The following is a 24483-nucleotide window of genomic DNA, read 5'->3' on the forward strand; positions in this document are numbered from 1 at the left end:
TCTAGGGGCGCCTGGGTGGCTCAGTGGGTTAGGGCCTCTGCCTTCGGCTCGGGTCATGATCCCAGGGTCCTGGGATCGAGCCCCGCGTCGGGCTCTCTGCTCGGCAGGAAGCCTGCTTCCCCCTCTCTCTCTGCCTGCCTCTCTGCCTACTTGTGATCTCTCTCTGTCAAATGAATAAATAAAATCTTTAAAAAAAAAAAAAGAAAAAAAAAAAGAAAGAACATTTCTAGCCACCAGAGGGCTCCTCTGGGCCCCTTCCCAACCACCCCACCTCCCAACCCCGGAGGCAAACAAGATTCCAGCTTCTGCCACCTGGTTTGTCTGGCCTGTCCACGAATTTTGTATAAGCAGAAGCTGTGCTTGGCAAAGTTCTTTCATTCCACCTTTACGTCTGTGACATTCATCCACGTTGTCACATGTATTGTCCATTCATTCTTGATTGCTGCTTTCCATTAAATGAATCTACCACAACTTATTAATTCATCCTACCGCCCACGTATAGTTAGGGGCTCTTCTGAATAAAGCTGCTGTGAATTTTTTTTTTAAGATTTTATTTATTTACTTGATAGAGACACAGTGAGAAAGGGAACACAAGCAGAAGGAGTGGGAGAGGGAGAAGCAGGCTCCCCACTGAGCAGGGAGCCCGAAGCAGGGCTCAATCCCAGGACCCCGGGATCATGACCTGAGCCAAAGGCAGATGCTTAACGACTGAGCCACCCAGGCACCCCCTGCTGTGAACATTTTTAATCATATCTTTTGGTGGACATTTCTGCTTGGTATACATACCTACAGGGGGAATTGCTGGGTCACAGGACAGGTGAATGAGTGGCTTCAGTAGGCTGTTTTCCAGAGTAGTTGCACCCATTTTACAGCCACCTTCCTCAGTTTTTGAACATATCACAAAGGAGCTTTTCCATTGGAGTATTCCCTATGGTCTTGCGGAAAAAGAGGAGCTCAACTCGTTCAGAAGTGATAAACCTCAAAGACGGGAGAAGCAGGAGCAACTTCCCAAACCTGAACAGGAGAGAGGACACCATCAGGTTTTTTTTGTGTGTGTTTTGTTTTGTTTTGTTTTGTTTTAATTTATTTGACAGAGAATGACATCACAAGTAGGCAGAGAGGCAGGCAGAGAGGTAGGCAGAGAAGCAGGCTCCCTGCTGAACAGAGAGCCCGATGTGGGGCTCCGTCTCAGGACCCTGAGATCATGACCTGAGCCCAAGGCAGAGGCTTAAACCACTGAGCCACCCAGGCACCTACCATCAGTTTTATTACCAGCTTCTGAGCATAAATCATGTAGTCAGTGGGATAAAAATAGAAAATAAATACTGTTTATTATGTGCAAAGATTATAAGTTATATTAATGTTATATAAAATGTGCTAATCATATATATGATTATTAGGATAATTATGAGATGTATAATTGAATAAGAATCTAAATTCCGCTCCGTGAGCCCCCTAGAGTAGCCATTAGTGAAAGTGTTCTGAAGTGGAAGTGTAATTTTTGTGGATGAGAGAGATATAAAAAAATTTTTTTAAAAAGGGCTCAAGTCGACTCTTGATCTCAGCTCAGGTCTTGATCTCAAGGTCATGAGTTCAAGCCCCACCTTGCAATCCACACTAGGTGTGGAGCCAAATGAGTGAATGAGTGAATGAATGAATGAATGAATTGATCAATCAATCAATCAATCAAACCATTTGCTAATCAAGGGTCCCCAGTGCAGAGAAAGTAGGTGAAACCCCAAAAGAGAGATGGGAGGGATCAGCAGAGGTCAGTGCTCAACTTCAAGGAGGCCACTTCAAAGTGGGCCAGCTCCACACTCAACTCCCACCGTGGAGGTGTGTGGGAGGCCTTCCCTCATCTCCCAGTTATTTGCAGGACTTTTTTTTTTTCCCAACCCAAGGGCTTTCTTTCTTTTGCAAGTGCCAAGTGGGTGGGACAGAGAAGTTGTGCACCTCTCACTTGTTCCTTCCTGCTTGTTTTTCTGAGCTAGGGAGTTTCAGAAAGAAGTAACTAGAAAGTCAAGTAGAGAAACTGTTTTTCAAACTGCAGGAATTCATCCCCTAGTGAGTGTGAAATTAAATTTAGTGAGTAACCACCGGCCACGCTCTCAGCCTCTCTGTGGCTACCGCCCCCAAACCCAGCCACGGGCGGGCTCTCATCCATGCGTGTGGCTTAGCCAAGTGCACCCCTAGGAGATGCTCCCCTGCAGCTCCAACAGACCTGATCATGTTCCCTTAAAACCGCATCTTCCTCCTGACTTTCCTTTTTATTTCTTGACTCCCGCTTCTCCCAAATAGCACATCCTCTTTTGCTCCTTACATCCATCCATCCAAGGGCCAAGTCAGACGCATTCTAACTCCTGAAGGCCCCTGCAACTGTCCTCTCCCTTCCACTCCCTATAGCCACTCCAGGGACTCCCCTGGAGGGTGGCAGTGTGTGCTTCCCTCCCTGATCGTGTACTCTGGACTCACTCCGGCTCTCTGTACAACACCCTCCTGCTCAAAAACCCACAGTGGCTCCCCTCTGCCTACCAAATCACATATGGCCTTCAGCTGGCATTCAAAGTCCTGGACAGGCCAGCCCATGAACACTGTCCTAGCTTAGTCTCCCACCTTCTCACTGGCAGCAATCTGTTACACCTTCCAGACTGGCCTCCTGTCCTAGGTATCTGTAGAAATACATAGAGACATAGGTGTCTGAACCCTCACTATCTGATGGGGTGGTCCTCAGCTGGAGTGGGGTCACCGTGCTGGGCATCCAGGGGAGGCAGCAACTTTGTCTTCTGCTCATTTTGGTCCCCACTCCTGGAACCTACTCCTGGAACCTGGCACACAGGGGATGCTGGATTCATGCTTGGTTGAAGTCAGACCTTCGGGCCATCTAATCAGTGACACCAGAGACAGTGTCAAAGAGGTGGGGGTTGGGGGAGGGTAAAGAGGCGAAGGGACAGACGGGCAGGAAGGCTTGTGCTCAGGTCACCTCACGGGCTGGCTGGGGTGGTGCGCCTTGCTGTGCTGACTCAGCATCACTTGGGACTGGTCCTGCAAGGCCTCCACGTGCTCAGGATCCTTCAGGCCCCGAGTTTCTGGAGAGATGCATGGGCAGTGAGCTCTTCTCCCAGCGCGCCCTGCCCGCCCCCATCGCAGTCAGCCAGCGCCCTCAGGAGGGGTGAGGCCAGCCCTGCACCTCGCTCCTCCTGCTCCCCAAGGAAGAAGTCTGCACGCCCCGGGCCTATGTGGGGTAGTAGAGGCAGAAGGAGAGGCAGAAGGAAATCACTGGAATTCCCATTCTTTAACCCCCAACCACATTTCCGTAAGGCTTGGGCAAAGACTCACCGACCTGGTTTGAAGAGGACCAGGGCCTTCATGCAGGCGAACTCTGTGGGGTCCACCGCCAGCGCTCGGAACCTTGAGATTGTCTCCTGCAGGATGCGACTCTCAGCGCCGACCAGTGCCAGCCGGCCCTGGGAGCTGCCGGCCGTGGGGGCCTGCGGCGGAGCCAGCAGAGGGCAGCTGTCCAGAGGCAGAGACCACTGTATGGCCCCGAGAAGGAAGAGTTCACTCCATGCCTCCTCCAGCAGAATCACCTGTGCTCAAAGAAAGAGTGAGCATGATGGCTGAGATGCAACATCTGTGGCTCAGGCTGAGCCTCCACTACCTTCTCCGGGGCCCTAGGAAAGGAAGGGCTGGTCCTGGATGCCCAGACCATCTCCTGACCTCCGTCTGACATTGACCCAGGGGCCCCGGGGCTCTGAGATTTGGTATGATCTGGTCCAAATGCCTAGGCTCCAAGACACTCTATGCATTCCCTCCCGAGCCGCAACTGGAACGTTTAGGAAAGCCTAGAGCCATGGAAGTTGGGCAGCCGCAGGGACAGTCCCCACGGGCGTCCGAAGCTGAGCGTGCTCAGGAGACTCAGCCTGACCTCTGAGCTGCTCTATCCAAGGCACTGGCCAAGGGCTGAGACCGTCCGTGCGCCTCTCTTCCTGGGTTTATCATGACATATAAGCTCAGAGGGAAGTCCTACAGGTGAGAGGCTACGTGGGAACTCGAGCCCTGAAGTCACAGTCATCTGAGCTCCTAGAGAGCACCAGAGTCTCCCATGTGCACAACTGAGGGAGTGCAGACTGCCCTGTCACACACAGAGGTACTCCAGGAGGAGAGAAGACCCAGGGGGTCACAGGCACTACCTTCAAATCCCTGTGTGGCCCTAGCCAACATCATCCCCAAGAGACCAATCTCCCCTCTGCCCAGAGATGGGCGTGCCCCCAGTGGTCACATCCCTGAGACATGGATCCCTGACCAACACTGACTCAGAGACATGCGCCTCCCAACTGTCGCCAGCCCCGAGCTCCGGGCACCTCCTATCATCGCCTGCACGGGGGTGTATGCACTCCCAACCCAGCTGAATCAAGTGCATCCCCCAATACACACATACCTGATCGCGGAAGGGCAGGTTGGAGAACACAGGCAGGTTCTTGGCCCACTTGACAGCCATAAAGAGAAGGCGAGCCGATGTCTCATGGATGCTGTCCAGGCCACAGGGTGATGAGGAGGAGTATGGGGACGAGGGAAACTCGGGATCGTTGCTGGTGACATCAATATTCTCATCGGCTGTTGGAGAAGGGGATGGGGACATCAACCCCTAGTCTGTGGCAGGGACAGGGGCTGCTCAGGGCCCCAGTTGCCCTCCTACTTACCGTCCTCTGGCTCCAGCTTAGCACATGTTTCAGCTGTGATAAGGCTGGTCAAGAAGTGGTGGTGCCCGGGCGGGGTGAGGGCCCCAGGGCCCAGGGCTCTGGCTGCAGAAACAGGCGTGGGGTCCCGCGGGCTGGGCCCTGCCGGGGCCAGGAGGCGCACCAGGGGCTCCAGCCGGGGCTCCGCGTCTGACTCCATGCCGGCCAGGCGGACCTGGGCCGTGCTTCGTGGCTGGCGTTCATTCTGCACAGCTGGGGAGGCAGGAACGGTCAGGACCACCCCTCCTCGGTCTTGGACCCCTGTCTCTTCAGTCACTCCTCTCTGGGTCGGGGGCCCCGACTCACCGTCCTGGTTCATGCCCTCCTGCAAGCACTTCTTCAGCCGGCAGGCCTGGCACTGGTTCCTGTGGGCCTTGTCCACCGGGCACATCCCTGCCCCCACCTGGCACCTGCCGGCAGAAGGGTGCCCACCCTGTTGTCAGCGTCCCACCCATCCAGGCCCAGGACCGTGGGGTTTGGACATGTTTGGCCCAACCCCTTTTTCCCTGAGCATCCCGCACCCCTCCCGGGGTCCCGCGGGGGCCGGGGGGGCGGAGCCATTGCGGGTGGGGATCCTGCCCTCCCCCCACCGGTAGATGAGCCTCCGCCGCACACTCCGCTTGAAGAAGCCGCTGCAACCGTTGCAGGCATAGATGCCGTAGTGCTTCCCGCTGCTGCTGTCTCCACACACACGACACTGCAGCGACGGACCCACGCCTAAGGGGCAGGGGCCGGGCTGGGTCACTCCCCCTTTGCAGCGAGCCCTTCCCCCCACCCAGTCCCTTTCCCAATCCCCACATACAGTACACACACCCCGGCCTCTCATCCAGACACCCCACCCTGCCACCCTCCCCCAGTCAGCTTCTGCCCTCCCTCCACTTTGCAACCCATGTCCACTCTCTGCGTCCGCCTGCTCGCCCACCCCCCCTTCCTGGCTGCCGGTGACCTCAGGCTCCTCATCCCACAGAAACCTCCAGGACCACACACCCCTGGGGAGCTCTGAGGCCAGACCAGGAAGAATGCTTCTCTCTTTCTTTTCCCATCAATTCAGCTGTCCCATCCTGGCTCTGCTGACCCCTGCGTTTCTAGGATTCTGAGTATGCTGGCCTGGTCCCTCACTCTTGGCCACAGCCCTCGGAGCTCCTTATACGGTCCCTGCCAACCTCGGGTCCACACCGCACTCCCCGAGGGCCCAGACCCTACCTCCAGAAAAGCCCTACCTGCTGGCTGGTCTCCCAGGCCCCATCTGCCCGGAGACTCCTTCCTGGAAGCAGCCACAGTGGCTGGCCCAGCCGCAGCCATGCGGGAGCTCGTGCTAGGGCAGTGGGCCCAGAGCTAGTGCGTCCCAGGGCAGCTTTCACCTTCCTTCCGGAGGGAGGCCTCCCGCGTGGGCCCAGCCTCAGCCTTTCTCTTTGGACCTCTGTCCCTCTCTTGATGCTCCTGTCTCCTACTTCTCCTTCTCCCCCTCCATGGCCCTGGTGGTCTCCCTCCCTCCCAAGCCTCTCCCGTCTATCTCCCTGTCTCCTGTCTCTCCGTCTGTCCGAACTCAGAGCTGCCCCAACTTCCCCTCACAGCAGCGGCTCTGGCTCTAGGAGATTTCTCCCAGGGCAGTGCTGGACGCAGCTTATGATCCTCTTAATCTTTACTGTCTCCACAGGGGATCAACCAGCCACACCTGCAGCGTTACCAAGGTGCCCCCGGGGCCCGTTGGTCCCGCTGCTCCCCCTCACCACCACCCCCGAGCTGCCCAGTGTCCCTGGTCCCCTCTGCTCTGTGCTCTCAGCCTACTGGCCCTCCAATGCCAAATCTTGAAGGGAGGTGTGGACTCCGGGTTCCCCAGGACTTTAAGTCTTTTGGAGCTCCTTGGCATGTGTCTAGGAGCAAGTGCGTGTCTGGGAGCTGTGTGTCAAGTTGGTGCGTGTGAGGCTCAGTGTTCACTGTGGCTTCAGCTTTCCACCCTTAGGTTCCCACCTGAGCCCTTGATAAGGAACCACTTAGGGCCCAGGACCCTCAGATCCTGGAAGGGGGCTCCCCACATATCCAGCATGGAGGTGGCTCCCATCACACTGAGAAAGGGTCTCCTGTAGGGTCTGGGGCTGGCCTGGAGGCAGGAGGGCCTGGGGCCCAAGATGGAGAGTCTCCTTCAGGTCTATGAGGAGCGGAAGAAGCTGTAGTTTCCTGGGGAGTGGGGCCCGCAGGACAGGGGAGGGCATGAGAACACAGCCTCTGAGCCTGGCTCCAGGCAATTGGGTGGCCTCCCCTCCTTTCCCCGGCCCTGCCTCACCTTTCTAGGCAGGCTGACCTCTCGGCTGTCCCCAAACCCCATCTTCCCAGCTCAAGCCCAGTGTGATTGTGAGATGAGGAGGCCAAAGGAGGAGTCTGGGCTTCCTTGGACCAATCCAAGACGGAGCGTGGAGAGAGCCCAGACAGCGCCAAATTTCAATCCCTGCTCCCACTTCAGGCCATTCACATGGCCCAGCCCTGAGCAAGTGATTTAGCCTTTCTGAGCTTCAGTTTCCATGTCTGTGAAAAGGGGTATCGAAAGTTTCAGAGCCCAGTACTCAGTAAGAGCATAATACATGATAGGGGCTGTTATGATGATGATTTCTCTGAGAAGGTCACAGAGCAAGCCTCAGGAAATTTGCCTTTCCTTTCCCTGCTTCTCTGTCCCCACCCCCATGCTCACCCCCACTCCCCCTCCGGCCAGGACAGAGCAGCCCCGGCGGGGGACGGGGGTGGGGGGGGTGTGGTCTGGAGGGCACCACCTACCCTCAGCAGACCTGCTCACTTTGGGGGTGAGGGACAGCGCTTGGCCCAGGCTTAGAGCCCAAGGGGGAGGGGAACAGTGAGAAATTTCTGGAAGGATCATGGAGTGAAGGGGACAGAGGGGGAGGGGCAGGGCCTTTTTGTAAGTGGGGTTAACCCTCACTGTGACAGAGAAGCACTACTGGGGATTTGGGAAGTTAGCTCGAGGGACTTTGTGGGGTAATCTGCTTTCTGGGACCTCAGAAGATCGAGGCCACCAGGTGGAGGTCCCACACCTGACCTCCCCTGCCTCTGTGCTCACCTGCACCCCTCCTGACAGGCAGCCCTCAGGGTCCTCCTCTGCACAGTTTCTAGCTCCCCCTCACCTCCACAGCCACAGGCATATCCCTTGAACTTGATGGACGGGTGCCTCCTTCCCAAAGCTTGTCTCTCCCACTTCTGGAGCATGTCTTCACCTTCTTTGTCCCCACTCTGAATGGTCATCACCTCAAGGTGCGCCAGAGCGGGCCCCAGAGGACTTTTACACCTCTCCTTGGGCGATCTCACACACACGCCTGGCTTCCATGACCCCTTCACACCTGCCTGGGTCTGGGCTGGAGCTTCTCCCCACAGACCCACCCAGAGTTCAGGTGTGGAGACCAACTCCACACGCCTCAACCAGCCTGTCCCCACCTTGTCCACGGAGATGGTCACTGAAGCCCCTGGATCGAGGGGCAGCTCTGAGCATACATCAGGGAGGAAGGTGCCCAAGGCTGAGCTGAGGGCCTTGAACCTGGAGGTCTGGGCCAAGGAAGAGCCGCTAGGAAAATCAGGGCAGCGTGGGTCATGGGAGAAAGGGAAGGGGAGGATTCGAGGATGGCGCCATCGTGCAGGTCAAGTGTCCTCGGATGCCTTTGCGTTGCCAAGAGTAGGAAGGACAAAGCAAGCAAGAAGAGTGCTTACGCAAACGCTCCCGACGTGATACCCAAACCTCACAGCAAACCTCAACCCACAGATGAGGAAACGGGAGTCTCCGAGAGGTGAGGCAAATAGCTTCTGGTCACACAGCGGCAGAGAGGGGAGAGGAGCCTGGGGCTGGAGCCAGGAGTTTCAACCTGGTGTCTGGTTCCCAAGCTCCTGCTTTCCCGCTGGGCACTTTCCACACAAGGCTGGCCATTTCTTTGGCTTTAGCAGCAGAAAGGGGGTGGGCAGAAATTCCAGGGCCCAGGGCCGGATCTTGTCCTCAGGGTTGGATCTCAGCCCAGGTCACCTTCCTCTCCTCAGCCAATGGAAGGTTCCAGGGACTGGGTTCAGAGCATGTAGATGAGAAGGCACTTAACATATGGTAGCCCTTTTATTTATTTTTTTTAAGATTTTATTTATTTATTTGACAGAGAGACAGTGAGAGAAAACACAGCAGGGAGAGTGGGAGAGGGAGAAGCAGGCTCCCACTGAGCAGGAAGCCCGATGTGAGGCTCGATCCCAGGGCCCTGAGAACATGACCTGAGCCGAAGGCAGATGCTTAACGACTGAGCCACCCAGGGGCCCCACAGTAGCCCATTTTTAACTTGTTTTTATTTTCCTGACAATCAGTAGTGGGTATGTGTTACTTAGAATGGTGAAAAATAAATCCATCAGGATAAAAACGCTAGTGTTGTTTGACATGCCTGTTTGTATGCTGTTTGGACTTTATTATGTTGATTTCAGCCCGGGTCCTCTGTCACCCTGACCCTCTGTTCTTGGGCAAGTCAGGCCCAGCCAGAGCCTGGATGGTGCCGGATGACAGACAGCCCAGCAGAGCTGGGGGTAGTGGCTCTCTCCCGATTTGTGACCACCAGCTGCTGGGGCAGACGCCAGAGGATTACCCAGCCCAAAGCCTTGAATCTGCTGACGAAGCCACCAGAGGCCACCTTATCACTAATACAATTATTCCCCCAGGGGACGGGTCAGCAACTTCCCTGACTCCCTGGAGGTCTGGGGCAGGTAGGGTAGGCAGTGGGGGATGGAGGGAAAAGGCTGCAGGTCTGACTTTCCTTCGGCCAGTAAAGCCCCCTGCCCCAGACTGTCGGGGGCCTGTCATATCCTGTGTCACTGGGTCCCAGGCCTAGAGAGTTGCCCTTGGTGTTGTCAGAGTGAGGAGGAATGGTTCTGGGATGAGGTCAGGTTGGCTGGACTGAACACCACAGTTCAGGAGCCTCGGGCTTCTGGTTTGGGGCAAGCCTCATTTGTGGCATTTGGTCCTGGTAACATATTTTCTGGGGTTTCTTAAAAAGTCTCTTTATTCCCCACCCATGGATCTTTGAGATCTGGGAGAAGAGATAGCCAGTGATGCGTGTGTGGGCTCTGGACCTCAGGATACCAGTTCCTCTTCCATGAAACTATCCCATGGAAAATCTCACAAAGATTTAATTATAGGGCTGGTCCCTGCAGCAATTTTAGTAAAACACCCATCTGTAGACAACGGGCTACACCCCGGAAGCTCCATCCCGACAGCGGAATGCTAGGCAGTCATTGCAAATGGTCGCGTTTCTATATTCACTTACAGGGAAACACGCCCACAGTGTTTCAACTGGAAAGCCGGCTACAAAACAGCATGCTTGATTTCATGCGTCTCAGCAAAGGGAATTGCTGGCCAAAGATCACGGGACTCCTTTCTCCTTGGTAGGACCTCAGTTCATCAATAGTTTCTTTCTCTAGAACGGTAAGTGGAAGGTTCAGGACTCCCAGAGGCAGATTCCAGCAGCAGAGTTTCTCAACAAAGCCTCTTTCTTTTCTTTTCAAGATAACATTTAGAAATAATCAGATCTTCCCTGGCATAGTTTTCCCAGCCCTTGGCTTGTGAAGTCCTTCCTCCAGAATCATTTTAAAGGTCTGAGCTGAGCTGGAGAGGCTCCTCCCTCTATCAGAGAGGGGAGCAGACAAAAGGCAGTCTGTCTCAGACACCGGCATCTGATCTGCAGCCCCACACTGGGACTGACCCCCTTCCTCCTTTGTCCTAGGTGACTGGCATGAAGGATATCTGTTTGACTTTGTCCCCCACTCCCGTGCCCCCAGAGGTGGGTTTCTCCCATGTCTATTATAAAGATAAGACAAGCAGAAGTTGTCACCACAAACAGAAATGTTGTTATTGTGTTTGGATGTTTAATAATCAACATGTATTATAATTGTAAGCAGGATAAAATAAAGCTTTTTTTTTTTTAAAGATTTTATTTATTTATTTGACAGACAGTGATCACAAGTAGGCAGAGAGGCAGGCAGAGAGAGAGAGAGAGAGAGAGAGGAGGAGGAAGCAGGCTCCCCGCTGAGCAGAGAGCCAGATGGGGGGCTCGATCCCAGGACCCTGGATCATGACCTGAGCTGAAGGCAGAGGCTTTAACCCACTGAGCCACCCGCATGCCCCCAAAGCTTTTTTTCATTTAAAAAAGAGAATGGCTAATTTGAAATAAATATTACTACTACTACTATTTTTTTAAAAAGATTTATTTTATTTATTTGACAGACACACAGCAAGAGAGGGAACACGAGCAGGGGGAGTGGGAGAGGAAGAAGAAGGCTTCCCGCTGAGCAGGGAGCCTGATGCACGGCTCAATCCCAGGACCTTGGGATCATGACCTGAGCTGAAGGCAGAGGCTTAACGACTGAGCCACTCAGGCATCCCACTACTACTACTATTAACCATAATAATAGGAAATATTAGGGCACCTGGGTGGCTCAGTGGGTTAAGCCTCTGCCTTTGGCTCGGGTCATGATCTCAGGGTCCTGGGATCGAGCCCTGCATCGGGCTGTCTGCTCAGTGGGGAGCCTGCTTCTCCCTCTCTGTCTGCCTGCCTCTCTGCCTACCTGTGATCTCTCTCTCTCTTTGTGTGTTAAGTAAATAAATAAAATCTTTTAAAAAAATAGGAAATATTTGTGAAGAAATCGTTAAGCATTTCTATGTGAAAATGAGAAGTTTCGATTTTGTTCACTCATTAACCGAGGGGAGGGCTAGAATCTCGAACAGAAGAGCGAGGCAGGCCTGAGTCCTGCCTCATCAGAGCGGTTGCAGTTGGGAGAAGCCTGGTCTTGGAGGCGCCCCTTCCCTGCACCAGCTCTAGACCCTTCTACGCTGTGCTGGGGCCCGCGCTGGAGGCTGGGGAAGGGTCCTGGCAGGGGGAACCCCGGTTGCAGGGAGCTCTTTGAAAACCAGTACAGAAGTGTTTTGGAAGTTTAACAACAGGGATAACCAGGCCAGTGTATTCAAGCTGACCGACCCTCTTGGTTCTAATATTTATCATCTCCTAGAAATGAAACAACCTCAGGCAGGGTTTTTCAACTTGGGCCCTATTGACATTTTGAGCCAGAATATTCTCTGTTGTGGGGGCTGTCCTGTGCTTTGTAGGATGTTAAGCAACATCCCCGACTTCTCCCTGCTAGATGCCAGGGCAGTCCCTTCTCCCCAGTGGTGACAACCAAAAACATCTCCCAACATTGCCAAAAATGTCCCCTGAGGGGCAGAATTGTTCTTGATTGAGAACCACTGGTCTAAGCCGTGTTATTTCCTGCCCTCTTGGACACAGTTCACCAAGTCTGTTTTCACAGATGCCGGAAGCACTGCCCAAGACAAGTGTCCACAGGGAGCCTCTGGCCATCAGGCATGTAATACTATCTTCGGTATGTAGACACTGGAACTCTCTGGAAGGATGCTCAAAGTGTTGACAGAGGTTTCTCCGAAGGCGAATTTTACTCTTCTTTTCTCCTTTATATTTTTCTATGTTGTTTGGATGTTTAATAATGGACATGTATTATAACTGTAATCAAGATAAGGCTTTTTCATGTTTTTGAAAGAGGCTGGCTAATTTGAAGTAAATATGACCTATAGTAATAATAATAACAATGGCAAATATTTATTAAGAAATTGTTATGTATGGGCCGCCTGGGTGGCTCAGTGGGTTAAAGCCTCTGCCTTCGGCTCAGGTCATGATCCCACGGTCCTGGGATCGAGCCCCGCATCGGGCTCTCTGCTTAGTAGGGAGCCTGCTCCCCTTCCTCTCTCTCCACCTGCCTCTCTGCCTACTTGTGATCTCTGTCTGTCAAATAAATACATAAAATCTTTAAAAAAAAAAAAAAAGAAAGAAATTGTTATGTAGCAGCCATGGTTCTGAATGCTGGTCTGTGAGAACTCATTTAATCCTCATACCACCACCATCAAACAGGCATTATCCCTATTATACTCACTTTACAAACAAGAATGACAGAGAGGTTTAGCGACACAGAGTTAGTAGGTGACAGATCTGGGACTCAAACCCAGGCAGGTAAAGTGGTTATTTTAGGAGAATGCATCTGCCCAAAGGTAAGGGAACAAAAATGAGAATATCATATTGACAAAAACCACCTTCATACATTTAGTAAAGAAAATCTCCTCCAGACACATTCTGTCTCCAGGTAAGTTGAAAGAAAACAGAAGATATTTTGGGCTATGGAAAGCCATTTTGAACTACATTTCTCTTCTTAGCTTTTCTAGGAGATGCAGATTGTTAGATTCAAACTGCAATAAAATTTATAGCCTGGATTATTTTCCAGAAAACATCTTGATTTTCTGTGTTTGCTTTTAATGGGATGGCTCTGGGGCTGCACCAGGAATGACTAGGGATCCCTGGGCGCATCAGGCTCCCTGCTTGGTGGGAAGCCTGATTCTCCCTCTCCTACTCCCCCTGTTTGTGTTCCTTCTCTCTCTGTGTCTCTCTGTCAAATAAGTAAATAAAATCTTTTTTTAAAAGTTTTTAAAAAAATAACTGGGGGGGGGGGACTTGTAGTGTGCATGTATGAAGGTGTGAGTGTGTGTGTGGCGAGAACCAGGCCATCCTGTGACGAAGGTAGGCTGAGATTTGCTATATTGGCACAAAGATGCCGTCTCTGCCTATGTCAGTTGTGGTTTAATCTTGAGATCCCAGACAACGTTGTGACAGCTCCACAGTCTTCTAGAATTTGCCCAGAAAGAACTATTTAGATGATCAGTATTCAAACGTAAACCTGGCACATTTGCCTTCCTGACTTTTGATATTGACGTAACTGTATTTTCTGACCTTACTTATTAGCTATATTTATTAATTTGGTGAAAATGTTCAACTGAGGTAACAGATATCCAGTGCCTCCCCCACAGAAATGAGGGATGTATTCTTTAGAACATTTTAGAAAATGCATAGGCTCGGGGCCCCTGGGTGGCTCAGTGAGTTGAGCCTCTGCCTTCGGCTCGGGTCATGATCTCTGGATCCTGGGATCGGGCCCCGCGTCGGGCTCTTTGCTCGGCGGGGAGCCTGCTTCCTTCTCTCTCTCTGCCTGCCTCTCTGCCTACTTGTGATCTCTCTCTGTCAAATAAATAAATAAAATCTTTAAAAAAAAAAAGAAAGAAAGAAAATGCATAGGCTCCAAGCAGTTCTCCCTAAGATGGAATGGTATGGGAGGGGGCCCGTCCTGTCAGCTGGCGTGCAAAGGTCTACTGGATCCCCATCACAATACACTCCCACAAGAACAGGGACTTTGCATATGCTGTTCTGGCTCCCCAGTTACCTTCCAAGGGGTCTGAAAGACCTGCTTTTTAGTAGGATTTTTTTACACAGACACCACACTGATAGATCAAGATGTTGCTTTCAGTCAGCATGCGTTCAGAATAGCTAAGTATATATTTTAATGTAATAAATTACGGCACATTTCCAAGACAGCTATTCTTCTGCCACTGGAAGGGGTCATATGGAAAATGTCATGATGAAAGAGTAAGGGGCAATGTACTGCAGACACTCTGACACTTGTATGCAAAAGCAAAGTGGTTCTGCTAAGTCAGGGGCACTCTGGTCAATAACAAATTTAACCTATTTACATTTATTATTACCTTTAGTGTAACATACTGCTGAATAGAAATTAGCATTATTTTACTGATCTTTTATGTCATCATACTGTTTCTTCAGCATCTGTATTTATTTATTTGACAGTCTGTTTCCAAAAGGTAATTTCTTTTTCTTTTATTTAAAAAAATTTTTTAAGATTTTATTTATTTATTTGACACAGAGAGAGATCACAAGTAGGCAGAAAGGCAGGCAGAGAGAGGAGGAAGCAGGATGCCTGCTGAGCAGAGAGCAGAGAGCCCTATGCGGGACTCGATCCCAGGACCCTGAGATCATGACCTGAGCCGAAGGCAGATGCTTAACCCACTGAGTCACCCAGGTGCCCTACCAAAAGGTAATTTCTAATTAGGGCTGTGATCTATCATTTTATTCTCAGACACGAGTTTAAGGTGAGATTCTTGACTAAGGACATTGAAATTTAAAGTAATTTTCTGGGGTCACCTGGGTGGTTCAGTCAGTTAAGTGTCTGCCTCTGGCTCAGGTCATGATCCCCAGTGTCCTGGGATCGAGTCCTGAGTCAGGCTCCCTGCTCAGAGGGGAGTCTGCTTCTCCCTCTCCCTCTGCTGGCTTCTGTCCCCCTGCTTGTGCTTCCTCCCTCTCAAATAAATAAATAAAACCTTTTTTTAAAAGTTAAAAAAAAAACAAATAAAATAACTTTTCTGGAAGTCTGAACTTATTTCAAAAATAGAATATTAAAAAACAAACATGTTAAGGAATTGTATTAAATTTAGCTTGTTACGACAATGGCATTGTGCTCTGCGTAATGAAAAAGAATCCTGGTCCGTTAGAGACATATCCTAAAGTATTTACTGGTGAAGTGATTTAATGTCTTGGATTCACTTTTTTAAAATGACAGCACAAAAATTTTGTTTAATAAATAAGTGAGGGGACGAAGGAGGTATATGAAGACAGAAAGACTCAAGTTGGTGGTTGTCGATGTGGGAGATGGGTCCATGGTATTTCACTGAACGATTATCTCTATGATTTTGCTTGTGATTGAAGTTTTATATAATAAAACATTTTTTTAAAAACACATACGTATATTTTCAACATGAATAACTAAAACAACAAAAAAAATGTGGTCGATGATTTTGGACATACTCTCTGGCCTAAATCTTCTCTTTTTCTCCCTTTTCTTCCACCACCTCTGCCCTAAATCTGTCTTCACTGACCATTTTGATCTTGCTATGTAGTTTTTGAAGAGCTAAGTTGAAGAGGGTGATGCCACAGTGGAAAATTCCAGGTGCTGCTGGCTGTGGATGGGTTTGGCTAGTACACACATCAGCGCCCCCTCCTGGAAGGAGAGAAAGGCAGCAGGGTCCTTGGCTTTCTAACTGAGTTGAGTGCCTGGCTTAAAAAAAAAAAAAGAAAGAAAATTATGGTGCTATTTTGGTGACTTATTTATTTACTTATTATTAAAATTTTCCAGCTTCATTAAGGTACAACCGACCTATAATATTGTGTAAGTGTACAATGTGCCGATTTGATTTGATACACGTAGGTGTTGTGGAATGATTACCACAGAAGCGTTAGCTACTGCCTCACATGAGAACATTTGAGATTTCTTAGCATCTTCCAAGTATATAGAACGGTCCCTGTCACTATAGACACCATTCTGTGCCTTCCATCCCCAGGACATACTCCTCTTATAACTGGAAGTGTGTACCCTTTGACGGACATGCCTGTTTTCCCTCTTCCTCCAGCTAGCTCACTCTCTCTCACACTTGAAGACGTGGCTCAGTGCCTCTCCTCAGGCCAGACTCTCTAACGTTGCTCCCCACATTCCAGAATCACGATCAGAAACTATCCTACTCATCTGTGTGTTTTGCTGTTAGTGTCTGTCTTCTCCAGCTAGAATGTAAACTTTATGAGGCCAGAGATCTCGTCGATCTAGTTTAAGGGTTTGAGGTGTGGAATCAGCCTGATCGTTCAACAGCTGACTGACTGCGTAACTGAAAGCTTCCCCCACCTCCCCACAGTTTGCTGCTCCTTTCTCTGACTCTCTGCTCCTTCCTCTGCTAGAATCCTCTCACCACCTCAGACCCAGCTCCTCCCGGGCCACAGCCTGGAGCGGGGGATGCTCTTCCTTCCTGCTGCTGTCACCCCCTTACCCAAGGCTAATGCTGCCCTTGTTTCCATCACTGGAGGTTTAAAACATTTACTTGAAATTGCAAACCAATCAACTTAGTTATTCTCTTGGGAAGAGAGATGTAAAAATGAAGAGTTGCTAATAATCGAGATAAGAAGAGAATGTGTTTTAATAAAAGGGACTTGTCTGGCCAGAACAGAAAACTGGTCAGATAAACTACCTCAGAATGGAAGGATATTTTCCTAGGGATCCTTCCCTGATTCCAACGATGTTTCCACATCGATTCACTGGGGGAGCAGCCCCTGGTGTGGGACCACGGTTTTCAAGGTGCGCTGAGCAAAGGGGCTTACATTCTACCCAGAACACCTTCGCATTTGTGTTTTTTATAATTGGTAGAATTTAGTTTGAAGAAGGATTTCCTCTTCCTAAAAAGCAGTCAGAGGATTGCAGGAGCCTGAGGTAAGATACTCCACGTATTCCCTGTGTGACCTCGGAGAAGCCTCTTAACCTCTCTGGGCTGGTACAATAAAGAAATAGTGGAGCTAAGAAACCTTACCTGTTTGAAGACAGGAAATGGAGTTAGAGGGCTTCTGAAGCTCTCTTGGGGATAGAAGATCCCTGAGGACAGTGACAGTAGCGCTAGTCAGAGTAGTAGAGGTATAGCGCCATCTACGTGCAAGAACCAGAAAGGCCGCAAGGGGTAGGTGTTACTCCATGAGAAAAGCTTTGCTCTGTGGACTGTTTCCCTCTCGGAGTTCCAGTGTGAGAGATTGGGAAATGTCTTCTTTGAAATTACAGAAAAGGAAAAGAAAAGTCTTCAGTGCTCTCAACATCAGGCAGAGGATTGAAAATCTTTTTTAGTGATGAATCCCGGCAAAGTCACCCAGTGTGTGATGCAAGCTGTGTTTTCCTAACAGAGCATCAAAGAAGAGCTTATGTGATGGAGCAATTAGCAGGAATTTGGTTTTTCTGTATTTTAGAGGCGATTGCCTCCAGGGCCAGGTTACCAGGGGTTCGGGGCGGGGGTGCATTGAGCACAAAGGACATTTTCTGTATTAGGACTTGGGCAGGTACCTTTGTCCTGTCATACTGTATTGGTGGGGGGAGGATGAAACAACGGGATTCGGCAAAAACACAGGTTGGTCCAAGAGATCCCATCTCACTCAGACATTAGGGGCAGAGGTCGGAAGACACAGAGGGGAGGAGGGTGTTGACTGCTTGGCGCCATGGAGACAGGGAAGCTGGAGAGGGGTTCTGAGTAGCTTGTGCAGAAGGGGATGACTGAGATCACCCGGTAGAGAGTCCGAGTGATGATGGAGAGCAGATGCCCTGAGCCTGGCAGCTAGAGAACTTTCTGGACATAGACCTGCCTGTCGTTATCCCCAGAGTTTGGTCATCACCAGAATAAATGAGCTGAACATTCCCAAATCCATGCTGGACCCACCTGTCGGGGGCCTCGGTCAGGGACGCGCCCTGGTGACCTTCATGAAGACCTGCATGGGTGGGTGATGACCAGCCCTTTGCTGCCTTGACTGCTCTCCCACCTCTTACAGCAGGTGGGGGAGAGGGGTGTCACCCCCTGAGGGGTGACCAGCGAGGCAGCACCCGGAAAGCTATTTGGAATCACCTGTTTCTCCTCTTTCTGCCCAGGGATCCTGTCCCTGTGCTTTAACAAAGTCAACTTTTTTGCACCAAAGATGTCTCCAGAATTCTTTCTTGGCCATTGGCTCTGAATCTCACCAACATTCCAAAACCATGTCACCTCCTGCCCCTCCCCACCACACCTCATCCATCTTAACAGCTTTGCTGTTTCCCACAACACATATCACACCTGCCATGCCATGCAGAAGTCACCTGTTCATGTTTTTAATTTCGGCCACCCCCATTAGCACGTGAGCTCTCTGAGGGCAGTCTTATTCTGCTTGGTAGACTGCTACATATTCGGCGCCTAGCAGAGCATCCGGCAGAGTAAATCCCTGTGGAATGAGTGAAAGATCATCGTGACTGGGGAGGCAACAAGGCACACACACGTGGCTCCTTGAAGCGTTTTCCCTGGAGGCAGCGGTGCGTGCGTGTCTTTGTGGGTAAGTGTCAGAGAAGCGGGCTGCCCATGGGCCTGAGCATGGCCTGAGGTGGGCAAGCAGGTTTCTCCCGCTCTGAGTGTTTCCCAAAGCTGCCAACGGCACGGTTTCCTCCTGGTTGGCAGGAGGAGTCCTGCGGTATGGCTCAGGGGTCCCCAATCTGGAGGACTTGAGGGCCAGGCCTCTGGGGATAGAAGCTTAAGAACCCAACCCAGGGTTAGGGTTTGGGCCTGGGGCATGGCAGGCCCCACCTGCCGGGGCTGAGGCGGCCTCCGGGGAAAGGGGGGTGGGTGGGGGCTGAGTGGAGGGCAGGTGTGGCTGGCATTCAGAGAAGACCAGGGCCGCGTGTGTGCCCACCCTTTAGAGCGCTTTACCGTAGGCTTTGGGCGACACCACCCGGGACCCTGGGGCAGGGACAGAAGGCTCCCCCGAAGCCCCCCACTGCCAGAAGCGAGTTCGCTGGGGGCTTTCCGGCCAATTCTCACGAGCTTTCCACCCAAATCGACATGGATTTGGGCAGAAAGCTTGTGAGAACTGGCCAGCATTGAGTGGCCATTCCAGCCGTGCGCCGGCCCCGTGCTGAGAGCGCTTTCCCTAGGTGCGAGTTGCGGGCATGGGAGACTGCACACCGGGCCCACACCGCTCCCGGAGGCCCCCCGCAGAGGCGAGCTCCTGGAGACAAGAGTTGAGTTAGGGTGTGAGCCTGAGCCTCAGGCTCTTGCTACTTTTGGCAGAATGGGGTGCCGAAGGTGAGGGTGGCCTGAGGTGGGCAAGGAGCTTTCTCCTGCTCTGTTTACCGCAGTTCCCAACGGCTCGGTTTCCTCCTGGGTAGCAGGCGGAGTCCTGTGGTATGGCTCAGGGGTCCCCAGTCTGGAGGGCTTGGGGGCTGGGCCTCTTGGGACAGAAGCCTGAAAACCCAACGTAGAATTGGGGTTAGGGGCTAGGGGCATGGCAGGACCAATCTGCTGGCGCTTAGGCGGGATCCCCAGGGGGCAGAGTTGAGGACAGGCATCATGGGGCATGTCAGCCTCTGGGATTGTGACCAGGGGGGCCGCCAAAGGTTAGGGTGGCTTCAGGGAGGCATGCAGGTTTCTCCGGGTCTCAGAGTTCTGTGCAGCTGCAAATGGCAGTTTCCATCTGGGTGGCAGGTGGACCCCTGAGGTGTTGGTCTGGGACCCTGGGGGACAGGCCCCTGGGGACGGAAGCCTGAATACCCAGCCTAGGGTTCGGATAGGGCATAGGGGCATATCAGGCCTGATCTGCCAGCGCTGAGACGGGCACTCCAAGGGGTTGAGTAGACGAAGTGTTTGGCCACGTGTGCGTGTGGCTTTTAGAGCACCTCCTCACAGGGTTCGTGCGGCGACCACTTGAGACCATGGGCCAGGCACAGGAGGCTCCCCTGAAGTCCTGGACAGCCGGAAGTGAGTTCGCTGGGGCTTTCTGGCTGATTCTCACAAATTGACATTGATTTGGGCAGAAAGCTCCTGACAATGGGCGGGAATTGGGCGGGGATTTGGACCACGCGTGGCCCTGTGCTGAGTACTTTCTTGTTAGGTGCATGTTGCCTCCATTGGAGACCACGAACTGGGGCCACGTGGGTCCCAGAGCCCCCCTCAGAGGCAAGTTCCCCAGGGGCAAAGTTAAGTTAGGGTGTGAGCCTGAGCCTCAGGCTCCGGATTTTTTGGCAAACGGGGGCGCCGAAGGTGAGGCTGGCCTGAGGTGGGCGAGCAGATTTCTCCCGCTCTGAGTGTTTCCCGCAGCTCCCAACAGCATGGTTTCCTTCTGGGTGACAGGCAGAGTCCTGTGGTATGGCTCATTGGTCCCTAATCTGGAGGGATTGAGAGGCCAGGCCTCTGGGGACGGAAGGCTGACAACCCAAACTAGAGTTAGGGTTCGGGCCTTGGTGCATAGCAGGCCCTATTTGCCGGCGCTGAGGCGGGATCGCTGGGGATCTGGTTAGAGGGCATGGTTCAAAGCGGGCGTCAAATCTGGGTTTGTGGCCCAGGGGGCCGCTGAGTATGGCGGTAGCCTCTGGGGTACATGCAGGTTTCTCCTGCTCTGAAGGTTCTCTGCAGCTCCAAAGGGCATGTTTTCCTCCTGGGTGGCAGGTGAACTCTTGGGGTGTGGTACAGGGGTCCCCTATCAGGATGGCCGAGAACCAAACCCAGGCTTAGGGTTAGGGCCTAGGGGCATGATAGGCCCATCTGCTGGGGCCAAGGTGGGCTGCACAGAGGACTGTGTAGAAGAGAGACTTGGTCCGCATTCAGAGGTGATCCTGGAGGATTCCTGGTCTCCCTAGCACCCCAGTCATCCTGAGTGTCCCCTGTCGTGGCACTTGTCACACAAGACTGTCATTTGTTGTCTCTCGGTCTGTCCTTTCTGCGTGGAGTCGATCTCTCTCACAGATGCCTGGCTGGATGACAGGCAGATGAATGGTTTTGGGATCTTTGGTCCTGGAACAGCAGGCGTCCCCCAAAACCCTGATGGACAGGAGGAGTCTCTGTCCCTCTGTGTGCCCCCAGCCTCGGTGGAGCCTAGTGTCCAGGACAAGGGACTTGGGAGTCCTCCCAGATGAAGTTTGTTCTATGAAGGTGGCTTCCTTCTGAGATCACTCTGCAAACACATGATGTGGCCGCTCCTGTGGGACAGAAAGCACGCTACTGTATTGTATTCTCCTTGCACACTGTGGCTACCAAAGAGGAAACGCATACTCACCCCCACACGTTCACACTCACACCTCCGTTTCTGAGCATCACTACCACGGAAACAACAGTGAATTCCCGTTGGGCTGCAGACCTGTAGACGTGCCATTCAAGGTGTTCATAGAGGAGGAAGGAGATGGCGTTCTGGCTAAAAGGATGGAAGTCCTTGCCTCTGGGGGTAAAGACATTAGATTTGACCCAGAAGGCGCTACGTTCTACTCATAGAAGGGACATGATCTGAGGATCTCTGAGACTGGGGACTGACACAGACTTTTCTGGAAAGTCTTCTGTGAAGATCTTCTGTGAGGCGTTGCAGTCCATGTGGTGTCTCCGGCAATGACTCCACTCTTGCCTTGTGGCTTGAGAGCAGCCACAGAACGTTCATAACTAATGTTCCAGACACACTGGATTGGGAGAATATGGGGGGAGGTCCATTTGGCCCATGGGTGGTAGTTTCCCCCACCCCAGATCTGCCACACGATGGATGATGGCGGAGAGGGCTCTTCTTTTCCAGTGGCAGACTGGGAAGACACTGCCTGACCCCGGGCCCTGCCCATGAAAGGACAAAAAGGTGATAGTGAGATTGGCCAACAATGAAGGCCTCAGGAGTTCCCTCCCCCACCCCATTTCTCTGTCAGCCTCGAGCTTCCCACAACACGTTTGTCTGTGGTTGAATCCCATGTAGGTATTGTTTGGCTGAGTCAGTCCCCACTGCCTGGTGGTCTATCTTGCGGGTTCTATACCACACAGGTGCTCGTCTTGTTCAGGCCAAGACCATGAGCACATTTGGGCTTCTCCTGAGTTAGGGGAGGATCTGGCATGCGTAGGCTTCAGGACGAGTGTGATTCAGCCCTCAGCAATGTTATGGAGCACCTGGCTTCCTGGGCCCTCTGTGGCACTGGCACAGGCCTGGCCTAGGCCACTTGTGCCGTCATGATGGAGAAGCCTAGTGTTTTCCATCTTCCTCCACCCTCTGTCAGCACATGGGTTTCCCACCAACCATGTCTTTGCAGACAAACTCGGAGATGGCCCATGGCTTGGGACTCCATTAACATCCCAGAGTCTTGTTATAACCAGTGTCAGAGGTTTCTGGGGCCCTGACATGAACTTTGTTCCCAGAATATGCCCCAGGAAGAGTCCCAGGAGAGTCTGGGAGTACAGGAAAGATCTGCGGGTGCTGAGGGAGATCACAGGGGGCTGAGGGGAGGGCAACAGTCAGACAGGGCTTCAGGCTCTGGGTTTGTGGCAGGGGGGCCGCCAGTGTTGACGGTGGCCTCAGGGGGTTAAGGAGTTTCTCCCATTCTGTGGGTTTGGCACAGCTCCGAATGGCACGGTTTCCTCCTGGGGGGCAGGCAGTCCCCTGGGGTATGGCTCGGGATTCTCAATCTGGGGGGCTTCAGGGCCAAGACTCTATGGATGGAAGTATGAGAACTCAACCCAGGGTTAGGGTGCAGGCCTAGGGGCATGGGAGGACCTACCTGTCCCTGCTCAAGCAGGCTCCCTGGGGGGCTGAGTAGAGGGCGGGGTTGGCCAGCGTTCAGAGGAGGCAGGGGCGGCCGTGTGAGCAACCAGTGTTTCGAGGGCTTTCCCGTGGGCTTCGGGCGACATCACTCGGGACCCCAGGCTGGGCCCAGGCGACTCCCCCTGAGACCCCCGCTGCCGGAAGCGAGTTCGCCAGGGCTTTCTGGACAATTCTCACGAGCTTTCTGCCCAAATTGACATGGATTTGGGCAGAAAGCTCATGAGAATTGGCCGGTGTTGGGCGAGCGATTCAGGCCCCGCGTCGACCTCGTGCTGAGATCGCTTTCTCGCTAGGTGCGTGTTGCGGGCATGGGAGACAGCGAGCCACCCACAGGCTCCGGGGTGGCCCTCCGCAGAGGCAAGCTTGGCGGGGGTGGGGGGGTTGGGCAGAGCTGAGTTAGGTTGTGAGCCTGAGCCTCAGGCTCCGGCTTCTTTTGGCAGAAGGGGGCGCTGAATGTGAGGGTGGCCTGAGGTGGGTGTGCAGGTTTCTCTGCTCTGAGTGTATCCCGCAGCTCCCAGTGGCACAGTTTCCTCCTGGGTGGCAGGGGGAGTCCTGAGCGGAGCCCACCAGAAGGCCTGGATGGGCTTGCAGAAGAGTCACGGGAATGTCTGTGCCTCCTCCAGGTTCCTGACGAGTGTTTTGTGGGAAACTTGTCCAGAGCTGTGCTGGCGGGGTTTAACAGTCACTTTGTGGGATCTCCAAAACCTTAACCATTTGTCGTCATAGGCCGGGGGAGCAGCTCGCATGTCAGGGCGGGTCTCTCTCTCCTGCCTGGCAGAGAAGGGGGCGTCATGAACCCAGCTTGTCGAGAGGTTTCGGTGAGTTAGCCTTGTGCTCAAAGTGCCACGGGAACCGAGGGGTGAACCCAAAGCAGGCGAGGTTGGGTGTTGACCCTTGAGCCTCCCCATGTTTTTCTGACGACTATGGGGCCCCTTCCTTCTGGCTCTGCTTCTCTCCCCATCTGGTGGCATCCTGTCCCCAAGTATCCCTGCTCTGGTCTCTTCTCCCTCCTGCTCTTGCTCCTGTTTAGGTCTGAAAGCAAAGGCCTTGTCTTCCCTTGTCCAAGAGGGTGTCCGTGTGGATCACGTCTCCATCCCGTTTCCTCCCCTCCCTCCCTTCACAACTCACACACACACACACGTGCACACACAGATATGCACACATGTGCATGCACAGACACACAGACACACACACACATACACAGGCTTACCGTGTCACCTCCCACCCCTCCGTGCTCCCCGAACCACCTCCCTTTCTCTGGTCGCCATCACATCACTCCTGCTTCTCCTCCTGCCTAGTGGGCACGTTCTCCTTCTCTTCTGCCGGCTCCCCGCTCTGCTGGTCATCTGGCAGCAGGCAAGCTCAGAATCTGGCCTCAGGCCTCTGTTGTCGTGCAGGCCGGCATCAGGGTGACTGCACACCATGCCCCAAGACCTCTGGACCAGGCTCTCCCAAGCCCATCCTAGTCTACCACTAACCCAGGCTCCACGCTGGGTCCAGCCCTGTGACTGAGACTGTCCCTCCCATCCCTCCCCACCCCCCCCAGCACACACATGCACTCCCCCTCCCGCAGTGCCTCACCTGGCTCCTGGTTCCACCCTGACCTGGTCTCTCGAGTCAGAATCTGTAAATGACCCTCAGGTTCCCCTCCCTCCCACGCCCCTGCCATCCTGTCCATTAGTTAGTTCAGGTGAGTCTCTTCCCCATATTCCTCGGATGGCTCCCAGACC

At 52.8% G+C, this 24483-nt stretch overlaps 1 protein-coding gene across 1 annotated transcript; it reads right to left on the minus strand.

The window, feature by feature from the left end:
• Positions 1 to 881: 881 nt before the first annotated feature.
• Positions 882 to 21552, minus strand: LOC111153112 (nuclear receptor subfamily 2 group E member 3). The gene is made up of 12 exons (XM_022511914.1): positions 21497 to 21552; positions 21245 to 21403; positions 18904 to 19201; positions 7804 to 8282; positions 5957 to 6051; positions 5327 to 5453; positions 5043 to 5146; positions 4701 to 4949; positions 4439 to 4614; positions 3341 to 3587; positions 2981 to 3086; positions 882 to 1014 (listed from the first exon to the last, which is right to left on the minus strand). The coding sequence occupies exons 1-12, from the start codon at positions 21550 to 21552 to the stop codon at positions 882 to 884; spliced, it is 2229 nt and encodes a 742-aa protein (XP_022367622.1).
• Between the last annotated feature and the right edge of the window lie 2931 nt (positions 21553 to 24483).

This window comes from Enhydra lutris, unplaced genomic scaffold (genome assembly GCF_002288905.1).
Source record: "Enhydra lutris kenyoni isolate GAN:26980312 unplaced genomic scaffold, ASM228890v2 scaffoldscaffold31, whole genome shotgun sequence".
Lineage (NCBI taxonomy): Eukaryota > Metazoa > Chordata > Mammalia > Carnivora > Mustelidae > Enhydra > Enhydra lutris.

Coding starts and splice junctions, on each gene's coding strand:
- LOC111153112 (XM_022511914.1), bottom strand. CDS start 21,552: ATGGACTGCAACGCCTCACAGAAGATCTTCACAGAAGACTTTCCAGAA. Junction 4,615..4,700: donor TAAGCTGGAGCCAGAGGACG/GTAAGTAGGAGG, acceptor CTTCTCCAACAG/CCGATGAGAATATTGATGTC. Junction 1,015..2,980: donor CACCCCAGCCAGCCCGTGAG/GTGACCTGAGCA, acceptor TCTCCTGTTCAG/GTTTGGGAAGTTGCTCCTGC.